The sequence below is a fragment of the Chlamydotis macqueenii genome, chromosome 2 (assembly GCF_036417535.1).
Source record: "Chlamydotis macqueenii isolate bChlMac1 chromosome 2, bChlMac1.mat, whole genome shotgun sequence".
Lineage (NCBI taxonomy): Eukaryota > Metazoa > Chordata > Aves > Otidiformes > Otididae > Chlamydotis > Chlamydotis macqueenii.
In genome coordinates, this window is record NC_141557.1 from 89,443,872 (window position 1) to 89,463,660 (window position 19,789).

A 19,789-nucleotide genomic window follows, 5' to 3' on the forward strand; every position below is an offset into this window, starting at 1 on the left:
CTTTGCCAATACCCTTGGTTCACTGAAGGATCCTGAATATATGTTTCAAAAATGTCAGTGATAAACTAGAATTTTTTTAAGGCATGATGTTATGCTAGTAGACCTACTAAGATCTAGCTTGAGTGTCATGGATTCACATATGAAGTGTTCGTAATACAAAATGCACAATAAAAGTCCTGGTCAATAAAGCAATGAAAACTTGTGAAAAGTTACTTTCTTGGATTGCAAATCTGCAGCTTTCAACAGTCTTACTCTATTCTGCCCATTATAACTGATAGGCACAATAACCTAAAAGGTGACTTCATATTATAAACCAACAGGAAAATTTCACTTCCATCTACAGATAAGCATTTCCTATAAACACCTTCCTTTCAAATACTAAAACAACCTTCCCAACCAAAAATTAACCCTTAAACCCTGAAAAGAGTAGTAGAAAAGCAAAAATATCAAGATTTTGAAAGATGATTATTTTCACTGTCTCTGAAAGAAGACACTTCTTCCTAATTTATAATATTCCGGAACACCAATTATACAAGTCAGGCAAAACTGACTGATGGTTTCAAGGCAGAGTCTCTAAAGGACGCCAGCATTTGAATATGGAAAATATACCCCTCTCGGAGTGGCTATATTAAATTCCCTTTTACAGGAAATTGACTGCTCTTTTCTGTACATCGAGAAGCCTGAGAATATTTTACAAAAGATTTGTAATGAAATTGCCTCCAAGTCCCAGATGACATCAGTGCTACATATTGCAATGAGTAGTTCAATAATTACATTACAGATCTAATGGCTAGATTATCTTAATCAACTTGTAGGGAAAAGAAATGAGAGTGTTTATTGGAGAAAGTGCTGAGGAACCTGGCTGATTCAGAAGCCTGTTCTTCAGTGGGTTTTAGCTTAGTTTGATTCTGAAATGGTGCTCACTGTTTACTGAACTCTTTTTGTATTATTATAATATCACAGTTAATATTTTATTAATACTTTCTTAACTAAAACAGTTAATGAATATTGTCACCATTAATATTTTCTTAACTAAAACAGTTAATTAATGAAATATTATCACAGTTAATATTTCATTATGCTAAGAGGACTATGTATCCTCGACAGTCACTTTTTCTCACCAGTTTCCTTCATCCTTTATTATTACATTTCGAATGAGCTTTTGCCTTTTCAGGCAAAAGTGTTACTATTGATAGGAAAGGAGAATTTTGGACAAGGGCCTTACAAGTAGTTGGATGATGGATTTGGCTTCAGGTCAAAGAGTTTAACTTTAGATGTATACTTCATTCTTTAGTAAGTGAATAAAACCTATACATAAATGCCTCGCTGAAATGAAGCCTGAATGACTATAGTTGTGAAGCTTTTGCTGTGAGTAAGGAGACATAGAATCATAGAATCATAGAATGGTTAGGGTTGGAAGGGACCTTCAAAGGTCATCTAGTCCAACCCCCCCCGCAAGGAGCAGGGACATCCCCAACTAGATCAGGTTGCTCAGAGCCTCATCCAACCTGGCCTTGAACATTTCCAGGGATGGGGCCTCCACCACCTTTCTGGACAACCTGTTCCAGTGTTCTATAACTCGCATTGTAAAAAATTTTTTCCTAATTTCTAATCTAAATCTACCCCCCTCTATTTTAAAACCATTACCTCTCGTCCTATCGCAACAGGCCCTACTAAACAGCCTTTCCCCATCTTTCTTGTAGGCCCCCTTGAAGTACTGGAAGACCGCTATCAGGTCTCCCCGGAGCCTCCTCTTCTCCAGGCTGAACAGCCCCAACTCTCTCAGCCTGTCCTCATAAGAGAGGTGCTCCAGCCCTTTTATCATCTTCGTGGCCCTCCTCTGGACCTTCTCCAACTGGTCCATGTCCTTCTTGTGTTGGGGGCTCCAGAACTGGACACAGTACATGTTGCAAAGCCTCTTGAGATTCCTTGTAATGGAATCTTCCTACCAATGAAATGCATTTTATGCAATGGCTTATCTAAAAAAGCAAGAAACAAAATAGAGAAAAAACCTTTCCTAAGTCTAAAGTCTAAGATCTGTTAGGATGAAGCTAAAATCTCCTGAGATGGGAACATAAGCTGACAAATGGTGTGATTCTATATACCTTGATTTCCTGGAAAGCCAGGTAAAACACTTTTAACATAGCTCCACACAGCTTTCAGGGAAAGCAGAATTAATGAGAAATTAAACTGGTAGGGACTAGACTCTCGCCTCTAATTGCCCTACAAACATTAAAGAGATTGATGGTGTATTTTCTCATTTCTGAATGACTACTTTATTAACAATGTCTTGGAGTGATGAGAAAAAGATGAGAGATACTTTCAAAGGAGTTCCATCATCTTCCTGTTTCCCTATATAGAGAGACAGCTAGTTATGAGGTACTTATAAACCAGAGTCTTGGCTTAATCACTGCCACTACTGATGAATCAGGATCAAAATGTAAGCCATTTACTCTAAGGGAAAGGGAAAAAAATGGCTTGGAATATTTGAAGTGCCTATGTCAGGAAGACTATTAAGGTAAAAAATGTAATGCATTACCTGAATAATATACATATCTGTGCAAAAGTCAACTTTGCTGAGGATTTTAAAAGAGCTGAAGGTTAACCAAAGGCAACTGAGTGATCACTGTCTCACATTTATTCTTCTCTTAAATAAGGTGACCTTTTTCTGGATGACGTTTTAGAGTCTTCTTTTTAACACTCAGTTTTTCATTCTTTTTCATTTTTGCAAATTTTTTTTCTATTGTAAATGAAATTAATGTTTTTCACTTATTTTGGTAAATAGTCTGCATTTACTGAATAGCTGTTTTGCTAACAAGTATCATTAGTCGTGACGCTGGTAGACACTACGTTCTGGAGATTCCAGTTTGGGACACAATAGGATCATCATGGGATGTTATTATTACTGCTATTATTACTGCTACGATACTTTGCTTTTTTTCAAAGTACGTCTACTGGTTTCTACTTTGGCATCTTTTTATATCAAAATGTCATCTCTGCTGTCATCTGCAGAAATTGAAAATCAGTACAAAATTGCATAAACCTTTTTGAAAACAATTGCTTTTCATCAGCCAAATCTCAGCATTTTTAGCATGGCTTTTGAAAGAATCAAGGCTCAAACAAAAAGAATTTTTATGGAAAAAGAAGAAAATGCTCTATTTAGCATGCTGTTCATTGCATTAGCATCCATAAATGAAGTTTTTTCATTTATCTTTTGAACTGTCCTGAATGGATCAAGTATGAATCTGTAGACTTTTCAGCATTTCTCTCTCGCTGGAACATTTCTAAATTTTACTTTTTTGAAACTAGTATTAAGTGAAAGAATGAATTTTGTAAATAATTTATAAGAGTTAAAGCTATCCAGAACTCCTCATTTCAATACAGAAATGCAAATAAATGTCTACTGGTAGAAAGGCAGACTAAATTAACATGTGATTTTTGTCTCTTGTGATGTTTTCTTTTACTGTAGTACTTACCACATAGCAGAGCAGTCAAAATTCACTAGGAGCCATTTGTGAGGATTAAAGTTAAATGAATCTGCAAACTGAGAATGGATAAATAAAAAATAGAATTATGAAAGAGAAAAGGATCTGTGTGCTAATGATTTAACTTTGTCAAATTGTCTAAGTACACCTTAACTATGAATGAGTTCCTGAACTGGGGCTTTATAGATAATGTTCATTCTGATGTCACCTTACTTAATAACTATTAGTTAAATCTTCATTTATTTTGGGGATGGAATTCAGGTTAGGTGTGCAGCTAGGCTATTGATATTATCAACATTTTGAACATTTGCTAACAATTATACTTTTTAGATACATATGTTATAGAAAAGTATGTATCTCAATGTAAACAAAAAAAAAATCTGCATACTCAAGAACATCCACTGTGCTTCATATCCCAATTTCCAATAACAAGCCACTAAGCTTTCAATTTCCATTAATATTAAACATATACACACAAAATTCGTACATAGAGACAAATTATATGTTTAGTTCAGAATCTACCTATCACATTCATTCCTAAAATTACAACTAACCAGGAAATTGCCTTTTTTTTTTTACTGCCAGGGTATTTTCTTTTAGTAGTAGTCATTTTTTCATCTAAGTCAAAAGAAAAACCAACACAGAATAAGCATTCACAACACATGTTTATATAAATCATGTAATAGGCCTGTTTTACTTGACATATGTTTAGGTGTGGCATCAAAGGAAACCCAGGTAGATAAGATGGGCATTGTGTGAGAAAGGCTTCATCTGTGTTTTGTGTGTTAACAAAAGTGGAAGCCATGAGCCTTAAAAAAGAGAGATGGAGGCCTGGCAGCACCAGGGCCTGACTACTCCATATAGCACTTTTCCGCTCTCATTTGCTACTCATAACCATCCCTGTCACTTGTAAACAATTAACAATTTGTCTCATAAGAGGAGATTGATTGTCTGTCTGTGTGTCTATCTGTCAATCTAGCTGTCTGTCTATCTAGCTCTCTATCCATCTATCTAGCTATCTCCCTGTACTATGTAAGGTAGGAAACATATTCATGGTGGTTAAATATTAACTCTTATGACAAATGCTGGCCCAGAAAAGGGATGTGGTTTCATTTCCTTCAGGAACCAATAACAATAATTTAAAAAAATATTCCCCCACAGGAAATTACAACAAGCTTCATCTGCTGATAAAAAAGAGGCAGAAAGAAATCCTTTATTTGTTAGGGGGGTTTCCCTCCTCTTCTTCATTAGTCACTACCTATCAGTGCTGTGTTTAAACTTCTGGCTTTACCAAACAGTAATATTTTCTCCACTGACGTGGAAGACAAGGACTTATCTGACTGTCTGAGGGGAGCAGCAGGAAATTGAAGTATTCTTATCTAAGCAACTGAATGCCAAGTAGCTCAGCGAGGAGGGAAAATGGAACAGGAGTGCTATTGGGGGAATATTTCATTTAGCTGTCTTGGTTATTAAACCCTGTCTGTTTGAGATACAGCTACTGGCTGTATCCTATATGACTTTCAGGATGTAAGCAAAAAATCAGGCATAATGAGCTCATTAATTTGTTGAACTTTTTTGTTTTTCTTTTTTGTGTAATATAGAATTAGGGTGTTATAAGCGTGGGTTTTTTTTATATTTGGGAAAAAGTTTATCTTTTCTAATTTGTTCTAATCACTTTGTTGATTCACTACTACTTGCTATTCTGAATGACAGACTTTTACATACTGTGGTAACTTGCATGCTTCCAGAATAAATCAGTAAGAATTATATAAACATAAGTAATGTAATAGAACATAACACACAAATTCTATAGAAGGGCAAGGTTTTAGCAGGCTGCTAGAGAAGAAACACTTCATTCACCTCCACTCCATTTAAAAGATGTCTGAATTCAGGGCAGATGAATGCACTCCCAGCATAGGCTGCATCAATATGCATCCAAATATTTTCCTTATTACCTAAAAAGAAAAGCATAATTGAATGGGAAATAAATTAAACGGCAGATTAAAAAGCCCTGTTAATTTGCATGAAACTAAGCGCCTGGGAATTTTTTCTTTGATGTTATTATTTTCCCAATTCAAAATTAAATTAAGAGATTAAATGTTTCTACCATCTGGGTTTCCATTAATACATAAAGAAGTATACGTAACATGTTCTTCCTCCCCACTTCTACTGGAACAGAGTTCTTTCATGTCTAGGTTTTCTTATTAATATTAAGCAATATAAAATATTAAATTATTTTTATTTAAGAACCATTATAAAATATACTTTAAAAAGATGTCTCTAGAGATGTAGTTATCATTTCAATGGTAATAAAGCAATCTATTTTATCAAGAGGAGCTAGAGTTTTAGCTGTGCTCCCCACTTCTAGCTCATGAATCACAAACACACATTTCTAAACAGTATTTTTCACATACTGATGTATGTGCATGCATATGCTTTTGAAATATGTGCAGCAAACTATTTCAAGGACTGAGACACTTTGCAAGAGCAAGCATTGAATGGTGAATAAGTGCTGGTTTTGACTAGTCACTGAATGGTTTCTGCAGAAATATTTTAGCATATGAGCCTCTCGTATTCTCTGGAAGTTAGTATTCACACTGCTATAGATTACCTGTATTAATAATGCACATGGTAACAATTCTGGTCTATGAGTTGATGACTGAAGCCCACATAACATCTTTACCCTGGTCACCAAATAGTTCTGATGGATATTTCCACATACAGAGGTATATCCGTTCAGATCTGCAATTGGGCACCCAGTTCATGCTGGAATTTGCATTCTTGTAAACTACATTTTCTTTTTGCATAAATGTCTGGAAAAAGCTAATAAAATATTATTCGTAACATCCGGGACTTAGGTTTCTTTGAAAATATATTCAAAGTTCAACTGATTATTTATTTGTAAATGTACTTGGTTTGAGACACTGCCTTTATTTCATAGGACTACTGCTCCTGTATATTAAGAAGAAAATTCACCTCCATGTGGAAAAGCTAGCATGAGACTTATGATTTGAGTAGTGCATAGCCCTTCTGCTGGTCTTTGCTGCACAAGCAGGAGATCATCGAGAGCAACTGGTGAAATACACAAGATTAGTTGCTATACCTAAAAGTAAAACTATTCTATAAGTCAGGTCTATAGGAATAACCTGAACAGCAAAAATAATCTCTAGCTGCTCAGCAGACTACTGGAAACTCTTTTAGAAAGGAGGATTGGGAGAAACTGAGTCTCTGGGGCTTGTGCTGAAGGGCAAGAAACCACACAGAGCAAGTCATCACCACACAACCCCCCGATGTCTTAGGCCCCATCTGAATAAATTAACAGAACATTAAATCTAGCTGTGTTTCTATAAGGCTGTTTCTAATTGCTTATAGCTATAAATTTCCTGTTCTAAGTGTACACTTGAACAGATATGCTGCACTTCTATTGCATTTTCATCAGCCAGCAAGCGTGTGCTTGTGACCAAGCCTTGCTGCAGATCAAAGGTTGACACAACAGCCCGTAACACAGAAATACTTGTGAAGAGTCCACGACTCGGTCACTGAATTAAACACCCTCGTACTTGTCCTGCTTTCTTGCAAGAGGAAGGAAATCGGGGAAGGGAGAGAAGAATACGTATAGATTTTTGGTGCATATTTCCCTGCTTTTTATAGTTGTTAGAACCAGACAGAAACAAAACACTTGGTACAGAGGAGAATTAGAGATCAGCTTTTCCCTGTCTTCACCACTGCTCTAGATGTGTTGCAGGTAGAAGGTCTTGAAGAAAAATGCTACAAACTGAGGCACTTAGAGTGTTTTTTAACTGACAGTGCTCCAAAATACGCCCCCCGCCAAAAAGAAACTCATTAAGATAATGTCCTCTGTACTCTAACAGTTTGAGAGTGCAAGCTTACTGCTTGACCTAATATTAGAAAGAAAACTGTAACTGAATGTCTCATCTATAAGTAGCCTGATTGAATTTGGGCACTGACACTGCACAATGACCTGGATATGACTCAGTGTGGCTTAAAATGGTCTCTGCAGTTTTAGAAAGTAGCAGCAAGGACTTACAGATAGGACCCAGTTCTAACAGTTTGTCAAAGGAGCAGCAAGGTGTGGTTCCAAGTGTTGCACAGAACTGCAGAGACAGAAAAAAAAAAAAAAAAAAAAAACCAAAGGGAAAAAAAAAAGTGTTATAGCAAAGAAAATTATCACATGAAAAAAACTGTCTGCAAAGGCAACAATAAACAGAGAGAGTAGATGATATAGGGCAAAAGTTCCTTCAGTGGAACTTTTGAGAATCTAATTTTTTTTTTCCAAAGCTCCCGTTGAGACAGATGCATAAAATCAAATGTTACTATAAAATTGAATGATAAGTAATGTAATATAGTCACAGTATTTTATTAATGCTATTTTAATATATTTTCTATGATGTGTTCCACATGCTTATAATGTGGCCCAATACTAACCTCGCATACACCATTATTGTCAAGATGATTTGCGGTTTATGGTATATAAGCAAGCTCTGAACTTGAGCAACTTAAAGATGCCGAAATTCCTGTTGACAGAATGGATCCTAAAATGTTACTGCCTGAATTAAAGAGCCACAGCTCTTAACTGATCTGTAACAAAGGCTGTGTCTGGTTTTTGCCTTGTATGGGATTTTTATATAATAAAAGACATTTTACAGTTTAAATAGGCAAATAAATTATACTGGGTTTTAGAATATTGAAGTACAAAGGAATTAGATCATTTATCCAAGGTTGCACACAAACCTTTACAGCTGGGAGATTACTATAAATACATAAAATCCAGAATTTTGGGTTTTTATTTTATACTTCTGGTTACTTTTTCTGCCAGGTACACTGTCAATACACTATATTTTGCTTTCATTGTTTTTCCCTATATATCTGCAACTAACCACATTTTTCTGGTGGGGATGTGTGTGCACGTCATGACAAGACCTATAAGACAAAGGAACACCTACATGATACTTGTCCATCCACTACACCTCTCAAGAAACAAACATACTCTCATAGCAAAACATAGATACAATTATGCATCAAAACTCCATATAGGACTTTATTTTTTTGTCTCACAGCTCCATAATGAGCAGGTACGCAGGGCCTTTGAGTTCACAGCTCTCCATTGTAGCAGGAGAGATACCATCAGGAAATGTTTCCAGTGGTTCCTTCTCTGCATTGGACTTCTCGATCTCATCCAACATGCCAAGTAATATCTTCTGTTTCTTAAGCTTCTGTTTTGTTTATCCAGTACAGTAGGTCTTCCTGTTACCCTAGAGAATGCCCTCACTGAAGAGCAGATTGTGGTGTTGTCATTGCTGCTGTAGTTGTGGAGCTGCTGTGGGATGGGGACATGATGCCCGTGCCCAGCTGAGAGGTGCAGCTGGCGGCTTGAGTGTGTGGGACGGGGCAGACCTTTGGCCTGTTCTGTTACAGTCATTGTGATGTGAGTAAGCACTTCTGTAGCAAAGGATTTGGCTCATGTTTACTTTACCTGGTGTGGCCTTATCTGCTTTGAGCTTTTAGTCTCTCTCTCTAGCACAAGCTTTCTATTTCCAAGAAAAATAATTTCATGTTATTATGCCAGTAGCAATTTTTTTTTTGCCAAAATCTATAAACTGTTTTAGCCTCATATCATGTTTCATTTGCCAAATGTACACTCTTTTCTATTCTTCTAGCTTGGACATTCACATGGTATCTCTCCTGTATTTCACTGATACCTTGTTAATTCTAGGAGTTCCCATTACTCAAAAGCTAGATGATGCCAGCTTTTCCAGGAGGCTGTTTTTTCCTTCTTTTTTAAAAGGTGATACACGTTTGCACTAAGTATTTATACTCTAAACAGACTGCTTGATAGCTACCAGTATTTTACCTGTTTATTTGTTCCCTTGAACACTCATCCTCATTCATAAGTTATCACTTTCAAGCTAGAGATTTTATTGACTTTTTCATTTCTACCAGCTTTTGGATATTGGAGGCTGTTAAAAATGATCTACAGTCACATCTCGAAGCAGGTTCTGTACACATCTCAGGACTAAGAGTTGGTTTTCCCCTTGGGGGTTCCCTAACTGGTCCTCCCAATAACTTCACATGAAGCTTTAAGATGTTTATTTGGTTTTGCTTTTCACATTTCCCAGAAATTTAATTCCAGACAGAAATTTAAAATGATACATCTAAAGAATATTTAACTAATTCAATAATTTACTGCTAGAGAGGTCACACCTCTCTTTTAAGTACACTTTTCAACATTTCTGCATCTATATTATACCATGTACCTCAGAGATATTTAAGATTTTGGTAGTACACAGATAGTACACAATTCATATACATTTATGTACACTCTTAAAGGAAGCCATATCCTGCCTTTGTATAAGGCAGACCTGATTAAACGTAGTCATATAAAACCCTGAAAACATTTTATCCCTGACAGGACACATGCTTCCCCCAACTTCACAATTACAGCAATATTAATAACTATAACCGTGTTTAATTGGACCAGTAAAAATATTGGCTATGGGAAAAGTTATTATTAAAATAAGAAAGGGACAATTCAGTATTTTTTCCATATCAAGCTACTGAGAAGCTGAGTTTGAAACAAATACAGTTCTGAAAATGGGAAGCACATTGAATATATAGTTAATAAAATTTTGCCACTGACACATTTTCCCCTCAAAATAATATAATCTTTATCCATACTGGGCCTCTCATTCCTGAGACAAGTGAGAAAAACGGAATAATTGCAGTGCCTTGAGGTACATTTGTGACTTCTCTGGAAGTCCTTTGAGGGAGGTTGCTTTAAAAAGATTGCAGGATATTTTTTTTAAAAGGAATACATTTGTTCCCTTTTTTTTAGTACTGGGGTATGCATATATGAAGTGAAAATGTATTTATCACATTATTTTCATCCTAAGATGTTCCCACAATCAGGAGAAAGCTGCATTTCATCTTTGGCTGAACTACAGATCTACAAATTGTGTCACAAGAAATGGAGGATATCATGATGAAAATTCCACTTTTTCTATATCCATAAAGAATAGAGGTTAACCTGTTGGATTGGAAAACACCCAAACAAAGAGTGCACTATAGACTTAGTTCTGCTTTTATACATATATTTTATGATGATATGGTCTGGACTTTCCGATAAGATTAGAGTGAAATTATCTTGGCTAGTCCAGCAATTAAAATAATGATGGAGATTTCACCAGAGAAAGTTACATATTATTGTTATTAGTGTTGTACTGCAGTTAAAGTATTCTCCTTCTAATCAGGATAAGGAATATGTTGCTTCGATGAGAGATTATATGAGTTCAAACATATGCTTAGTTGTCTAAATAATGGCTTATTCTCTAAGTTTCTAAAATATATTTTTTTTTGTCCTCTCTGCAGGTGTCTAAGCCTGAAAGTCACTTGTTCTAATTCTCAGAAACCACTTAAAGTGACAGCATCTGCTCTTGTCTGGACTCTCATTACCCTGCCTCAGTACTACATGATGAATCTAATTCAATTTCTAACCTGTATAACACCAGCAAAATCACATTTGTGTAAAGGGCGGGGGACAGGCTGCATCACAGAAATGGGACTGATGGCTCAGTATCGCCTGCAGGCCTTATCCTTTTCAGACTGTGCTCTTCAAACTTGACTCAGCCCTGGTTGTGAATACAAAGCAGCTAAAATGCTTGCATCAGTCATCTCGTGTATTACTTTCCTGAAACCAAGAGCTATGTCAGGAAACATGCATGGATCTTTATGATGCCTGAGAGCAATAACTCTCAATCTTTTCAACTGGAAGACTCCTACAGCTGTTGAAAAAGATATGGACACATTTTGCACAGTTTCACTACAAAGTTAAATTTGCAATTAACTAGAATGAGGGAGGACTTTCACTGTTCTCCTGTCATTTTTATTGTCTCCTACTATGGAAAAAAAAAATTTTTACAATGAGGCTGGTGGAACACTGGAACAGGTTGCCCAGAGAGGTGGTGGATGTCCCATCCCTGGAAGGGCCAGGTTGGATGAGGCTCTAAGCAACCTGATCTAGTTGGAGGTGTCCCTGCTCCTTGCAGGGGAGTTGGACTAGATGACCTTTAAAGTTCCCTTCCAACACAAACCAATCGATGATTCTATGATCTACTCTGTTGTTTGCTGGCTTGCACTCATAAGAATGCCTGTGTCTTGAAGAAAACTGCAGCAGTTTACTAAACCACCATTTAATCATTTACAAACTGTGGGTTAAGAAACATCACCCCAGACATCTGTACATGTCTCTAGAATGCTTCTTCCAAATGGAAATCTATGGTCATGATCTAAGTGTTAACTTCTGCTGAAAAGATGGCTTTTCTCTCAGTCTGATTCTGATTTATTGTTTCCCGAGCAAGTCCGGATACAAACAGTATGTTGCTTAATATCCTGCTGATCATCATTCAGAAGAGTCATTTCAGGTAGAATCAGAGAGATTTCACGCTGGGCCTTTGTTCAGCAGCAAGGCGATCATGTTATAGCAGCTTTATACTGGATGAGGTTGTTGAAGTATATTGTACTGTATATATGCTAGCTGCATTATATCAGTGTTAATTTATGAAAGACAGCATAAAGCTCACAGGCCACTTACACACATTCAAGTGAACTAGGCTTGAATGCAGTGGATCCTACATCTGAATTTAGCAGTGCTTAACTTGGTGGCCTCCACATTTGAGCATCCCAGTCAACATTCATCCAACGTGGAGGCCCATCTCGAGCTGGCAGCATAGGGCTTATCTGAGAAAGGCATTTATGCATGTGCTTAACGACTAGTTAGTGTTTATAATTAACAAAATGGGCATGATTCAGCACATGCTTTAAAGCTCCCCCTTAACCGATGGCCAGATGAAGGGCTGCATATCAGCCACACTTGAAATTGCTCCTCAGTAAATCGTGGCAACTTTACTGCCTCAGCACCTGACACAGTTAAATGCTTTGTTTGCACAGTCTGCTTGCTTTACTATATGAAAATGTCTCTGTTTCAATTTCTGCAAAAGTATTTTAAAAGAGACAAATTAACACAACTCTGAAGTTAGAAATAAAGAAAGGAAACAAAAGTAGAGGTTTGGGTACACTAATTGGCAATAGCCTTCACTGAACAAAATTATACACACAGTACTAGTGCTAAAAGATATTGATGGTGGATAGGAATTCAAAGACTCATTTTAAAGACAATGCCTGTCCCAAAAAAAAAGGCTGACTGCCAAATTCTATGTTTGTGAAAAGCAAACCTATAATTACCAGATTGCTGTAATAAGAGAACACGTTTCACATCAAGCAAACATGCCCCTGATTCTCCACTCACCTCTATAAGCAAAGCTCTTCTGTCAAATTCAGTATAATGATTCCTCATTTATTCATTGAGTATAAGAGGAGAATCATGCCTATAAGGCATGTAATTTGCTTGTATTTTCCTTCTCATCCCATACAATTTTTTTTTTTTCTGATAAGGGAGACTACATCAGCTTGTATGCAGCCAAGATCTCTTCATTAGGAATGATATCTCTGCTGTCTCTTCAGGCAGAATTTCTTCTGTTAAACTTTTTGCTTTAATGTTGAATCTTGTCCCTTAGTGAAGGATCAGTGAATACAGGGAGACAAGGAATAAAGTGGCGTAAGGTGTTTCCTTGGCAATGTGCGTATCTTTGTCACCAGAACAAAATAAAATAGCACCAAATTACTCAAGAACAAAAGAAATGGAAAGGCTTTTGAAATCTGCAAGCCAGAAAAGGGAGCACTAATACAGTGCATGGACTGCTGAGCAGCACGACAGAGAATTAACACACCTTTTGAGTTAAGAGGCCAACCATAAGGATAATGAGATCTAGTTTAATCTAAGCTGACATGTTTTATGTATACAAATAAATGGAAGACCTGGCACAGGCCATATTAACTGAGACTGAGCCTCTGCTGTCTTTGAAAGCCTGTTTTGCACAGCTAAGCAAACAGAGGAGGGAAAACAACAGTTAAATCACCCTTTGTAAAGGTGTCGCTGAATGCATAAAACAAAATTTCTTATTTCCTCTTGCTACAGATAGAAAAATTAATAAGGAATGAATATTTATGAGGGGCAAGTTGCATTTTTTTAATGGACAAAAGATGTGGAAAAACACATTAGATTTGTAATTAGTACGCAGAGATGTGATACAGTGCTGTACTTGTAATTGTTTAAAATTAACAGTAAGATAAGCAAGTAGAATCTTGTATAAGACATTATAGGCTGATGACATATAACAGAGAAATAAAACATGCCTTATGGCACATCTCCACTTCAATAAGTGCAGCCCACAGAAGAAACTTCATTTAGGCAGCCGTATAGATGCTTTGTTCCTCAGTCATAGTCGTTTTACATTGGAAAGCAATTGATGGGATGTGCTTGGTCATCCCAAGGAGTCACTAGTTCTAGGCAGGCTAGAAATTAGCAGCATTCTGCACATATGAAAAATACTTTTCACTCCAGTCACCCTCATACTACATAAAAACAGACACTAAATATTAATAACAAGAAGAGTAAAAAGATTACATTTTCAAAAGAGCTTGGTGAAATTCAAGCTTCTTTGTCCTATTTCACACTTATCCATGACTATAAGCATGCTTAATCTGCTAATTCTTCTGAAAACAGTTAATAGAAATTTAAGTCACATCAGGCCTTTTCAAAATGTTACCATATGAAAGAAAAGAAAAATATCATCATCAGACATGACTTTTTCTGAAAAAAAATCGTGACATATTTTTGACTCTTAAAAAATACCATTTCTAAAGTTCTCTGTTTTTAACATAATTTTTTTTTTGTCCAATTTTTCATTCAGTGGAGGCCAGTAAAAACATATGATTGGTAGCATATTGTATCTCTTTATAGATCTATACAGATCATGGTCTATATTAGGTTTTGTAGAGGTATAATGTTTGGAAATGGGCAAAAAAAAATTGTTGATGATGTACAAAAAACACAACAGAGGTTACTCCATGAAAAAACAAATGTAAAATATTGCTTAACTTGAAATAATAAGATGATGTTCTGAACTAACAGGAGTAGATCTAATAAATAAGCAAATACTATTTTTTTTTTCAGGTACTTATCATAGTAGAACTAAACTTTAGAATTGTATCCAATCTAACACTGTTCTGTGTCAAAAATTGGGGGATTATGAGCTTTACCTACTGAGATATAATCATTTGCTTTTGCTGGACTGCTGTGGAAGCAAGAATATCTGGAAAGGAAATGGACAGATAACAAGAGATGATAACTCCTTAAAATTTCCAGAGCCAGATTCCCTATACCTCACTTGTCACTCACAAATACCTGTCTAACAAAGTCTGATCTTGCTGATGTTTGGCGTACATTATGGAATTTGATTTCTTTGCTAAAGTAGTGAGGAGGAGAAAATATTTTTTAAATGAAAATACTTAAGTTTGAGATACCATAATTTAATTTATTGCCTTTACACTTGTGTTATGTGTAAGTTAGAACCTGAAAAATAAAAGTATACCTTTGTAAAAGAGGCAGTTCAGAATGCAAGTGTTAGGAGATTGTAATGTTGCAACTACAAAATTCACCTGCATTTGTTCAACTGTCTAATATAACTTTAAGTCCTTTTGAAACATTATTTTTGCTAAGAAGTGCAACCAATTTCTCAACTAAATTGCTTATACTGTGCAGAAAGGTGTGTGAAGAACACTCATGGAACCTGTCCTAGTATTCTAGCTAGGCTGCCTATCAGTTCCTCTGTTAGGGATGAGATCATCTACTCATGTCAGAAATAATTTATCAGAAGAAATAAATCCACTGATTAATTAAAATCCAGTACTCACAAAGAATGGAATAAGACCAGAAGCTTTGTCTTCTTCCAAAACTTTCTTTAGGGTTGAACCACAAACACTAAATGTATCATCTGAAGAAACATCTTTAATCTTCACACCACCGATTAATGCAGCCCTTTCCACTGATGAATGAGCCTACAAAGAAATGGTCAGGTTTTAAGACAGATACCTTTTATTGGAATGTAAGATGTTCATTTGAATTTGACAACAAAAAATAAATTTCTTTCAAGTAAAGCAATACTTGGGATCTTGGGACTGTTGCTGGTATGTAACAGATACGTACCTCTCTCTCTTTCATATAGTTAGACAGATAGATGGACACACACATATACATACACAGAGACACACACACATAAATACACTAATAGAAATCCTGAAGTGTTCTTGAAACCATTGCCATGGTGTCATTCAGACAAGACTTCAATTAACCTTAGTGAGAGCTGTAATTAACATGTTGACAATTAGCTAGGATTGATTAAGAGCTTCAGGATTTGGCTCCAAATCAACCAAAAGACATGCAGATAATCAGCTTGCCTGATAATGATTAAGTTGCTCACTAGCATAATTTTATGACGTATAGCTTTGCTGAACCCTAAAAAAACATACAACATGGTATGGTATAGACAAAGAGATTTTCTTACATTGCCTTATTTTTTTAGATTACCCACTCAATAAATTGTGGTTCAATCATTCATTCATTTTGTAGGGGATTAAGGATCACTCCCAATATGTTACTTTATTTATAACCCATTTTACTTGAATTCCCCTTAAATAATATTCTTTAGAACATAAATAACATCTCAGTAAATAAAAAAGATATGACTAAGAAATTCTTATAAAATTTTGAAGTACAATACTATAATAACTCTAATAACAGTAAAAGATATGTTTAGACACAAAATAATTTCCTTTAGAGCATGATTAAAAACAAAGAAAAGCTATTTTACCTTCCACATTCTACAATTTCATTAATTGTCATTAATTTGAAAGAGAAAAAATCCTCACCTTTTCATATCATGACTATTCTCATTCATAATCTCCATCCTACCCTTGTTGGTTCTTGCTAGTGCCTACAAGGGCATTTACTAATTCTGTTCTAATTTAGCATATAATCACAGAAAAGATTCAGCCTAAACATAGGTTGAACAAGACCAGATGAAGATAAAGTTTCTACCTTTCAACTTCACATATCCCTGGAATGACGCATTTTAAAGGCAGATTGACGATTAACCTGTATCTCAGCAGTGTCTCTTCTTAAAGTACTTAGGCACCAGCTTGAGAGAATATAGAAGTCTAGACTTTAAAAATAACTAACTGCTTTTAAAGTGAAAAACAATGTGTGTACCATAACGATACCATACTTCATTCAAGTGTACAATGGAAAGATTTATACAAGAATTTAAATAAGAATTTAAATAACTGGTTGTTAGCCAGTCAGAACCTCAGAATTCCTTCCTCAAGTCCCCAAAATTGTTGTAAGGCTCTCTGATAATTACAGCCATTCACAATCTTAAGGTTAAAACTGTCAAAATGCTTTTGCATTACAACAAATCTTTAGTGACCTGCTGTTGCATGGAATTCCTAGTTCTTGGCAAAGTACTTGAGAACCTCTCACGACCCGCAAGGAGAGCATGGAACCAAACAGAAATCAGCGAAATGAGCGGGCAATTGCTTAAGGTAGCAAAGTAAACATGGCAAAAAAAAAGGGTTGATAAAGGATATGGCCTGAGAAAATTTAGGAATATAAGAAAGCTACCCTGACTTCTGTCTTTGTCCCAAAGAATCAGGTGTCTACTGTCAGGGGTAGCTGGATACTCCTCTCAGCTCCAAGGTCTCACATTCATGTCCCTTGCAAGAGGACCCTCAGCCAGGATAGCCCAGGCAGTAAACCAAACAGGAATCCTCTTCCATTGTCTCCAAACCCCCAATTAGTTATTGAGGAAAGCTTTGTTGCCAGTCCTGCTCAGTACTCATTAATACAAAGCAAAATTATTTCAATGGGATAAAGATTTTCCCAGAATGCTAGGAAGCTAAAATGATCTCCCAAGATATAAGAGATCTGAGTTCAGCTTTCTACTCTGCATCTCTTTTACCAGACAAATTTTTACCTCCCTCCTAATGCATTTGTGCAGTGTTGTGCTCTGTCAGTGCATGGTTTTCTCTCCCACAGAATGGCTCAGGCTTACTTTCTTTTGTGGATTATTGCTTGTGAGTCACACAGGTCTTAATGCAGAAGGACCAGTGAGCTCTGCAACAATCTGCTTTGAAAGGTCAGCAATATCTTAAGGCAAATCCTTCTGTAAACATAAGATTCTCTGACCTTCAGTAGGCAGGAAGGCCTGTCAGTCCTCATTTCAGGTCAGCCACTTACATGGGACAAAAAAATGAAAACAAGTAAAAGGCTTTGTGCATCACTGGGTCAGAGTTTGAGCTCTGGGACTGTGCAACACAGACCTTAGAGACACAGACCCTAGAGTCACAGACAAAAAAAAAGGACAAATATCTCTTGTGCCTTCTGAAAACAGTTATCTTTCCTCATATTTTCCTGTCCTGACTCTTCTCACCCTACAAATGTAGTTCCTCTTCCCCTCCCACAAAAAGCAAGTGTACTTTTAACTTGTTCTCTAGTGCTTTTTAACGTACACTTAGTAGTAAGTCAAAGTAATCCTGAAACCTAGTCATTTTATTCTGCATAATCAGATACTACTTTAAACTAAACATCGAGTACTAAGGAAGTTTCTTCTAACTCATTGACATTTAGATAAGAAAATGTCACAGCTGTTGAGAGAAGCCACATTGCTTGGCCCTTCAGTAGGATTAGTGTGTCAGAAAGGTAAGAGCAGCAGAACTCACAAAATTAAAATTTGCTTTCATTAACAGTAAAAGCCTCTCATGGTCCTGGCCTGCTGAGAATTTAGCCTAACTCAGTCTGCGAAATACCACTCACAGTCAGAAATCAAGGATTATGTTTTCTTAGAAGATTTCTTAGCTGTACTGATACAGCTAAGAGATTTTAGTTGGTTTTTTTTCTTTTTAAAAAAATAATGTTTCGGGCTTCTTCAAGTACTATGACCAATATGACTTTATATTTGTGCACTAGGCTTGTCTGTGTGCATGCACCTGCACCCATGCGTGCATACAATGGGAGGATGTATGTGTGTTTGTTTGCACATGTGTATGTAGGAGGAAAATAATGTGTGCACACATTGAAACAGAAGCCTAGATGTAACAAAAGATGATCTAGACTTACTCAACACAACTGAAATTAACATGTTACTCAGGTATCTTTATTTACTTCAAATGAGCTCTTTTTGTAAGGAAGCAACACTTATGTAACACTGACTTCCAGATATTTATTCTTTGTATTATGGTAGCACACATGAGATTCCAGACCACTTGTGACGTACAATAAGATTCAAACAAGCAACACCAAATAGCACCAATCCAAAAAGTTTATACTTAATTCACCTGCCTATTGAGATGGCTGAAATTATTAAATAGAGACCCGATGTTTCTGTGGTTTTGAGAGGTACTCACCTGATCAGAAGCATAGGCCACCAGCCTACCCATGATGTCTGCTTCTGTTAGCTCCGGCTTTTCTGATTGCACCTGTCTGATAGTTTTTGTTCTTGCAGCAAGCAGTGCAATCAGGGTGGCCTCGCTTGCACTTCCCTGTGGGACAAATTGAAGGAAGGTTCAAAAGGAAGACATTCCAGAAGAAGAAAAGCAACTTTTTCTTCTGTATGAATCTGTGAAGTTGTTAACAGAAACTGCATATGAGAAACTGCAATCTCATGGTTTTTAAGAATATGCGTGAGAGCAAGGGAGGCATCTCTATTTGATCTTGGTCTCTTCCTTCCTGATGCTGCTATCTGCTCTCTTTAATCTCTATGCTTGTTCAGTTTAGGCACCAGCCTTGCAATCAGTGCTAGAAAGCTGGACTCAGAGACTCAAACACATGTGGAAAGGCCCTCAAATCAGGCACCAGTCATTTGTTAACCGGTAACAAAGGCAGAGTAATGGTTGATTTCTGTTACTCTGGATTTCTGCACATTTAACTTCCGTCAGAATCTGACTGTCAACTTTCATTTCTACCAAGCAACATGCATAATGATAATGCTTATTTAATATTTAGAGTTACCCTAGGGAAGTCAATTATTGTGGCTAAAAGAGAAAAAATACTGAAAAAGAAAAAAAAAGTTATGATTCAATACAGCTAACTGCATTTAAACGTATTAGTTATGTATGTTTTCTTCAGCAAAAACACACAGATGAAAGGAACAGTCACACAGTATTTCTAAATTGCCCTTTGACTCAAAAAATATGAGTTTAAATTGTGTCTTGGATACTCTGTGACAACAAAAAGGGGATTTTTTTTTTTTATCAACTGATCTGTAAATTTCACAAGAGAATTCAAGTTCCCATAAATTCTTTTTGTGGTTTTCCTGTACAACAGGCAGATGAAA

At 36.3% G+C, this 19,789-nt stretch overlaps 1 protein-coding gene across 1 annotated transcript in view; it reads right to left on the reverse strand.

Annotated features, from left to right (window-relative positions):
* The window catches only part of DDC (dopa decarboxylase), a 79,332-nt gene that overhangs the window by 22,217 nt on the left and 37,326 nt on the right, over nt 1–19,789 (reverse strand). The window contains exons 5-9 of the mRNA XM_086742030.1: nt 18,861–18,995; nt 15,315–15,458; nt 7,534–7,600; nt 5,346–5,440; nt 3,477–3,544 (exon numbers count right to left, since the gene is read on the reverse strand). Of these exons, the coding sequence (XP_086598156.1) occupies nt 3,477–3,544; nt 5,346–5,440; nt 7,534–7,600; nt 15,315–15,458; nt 18,861–18,995 (509 nt within the window). The remainder of the gene's footprint in view (nt 1–3,476; nt 3,545–5,345; nt 5,441–7,533; nt 7,601–15,314; nt 15,459–18,860; nt 18,996–19,789) is intronic.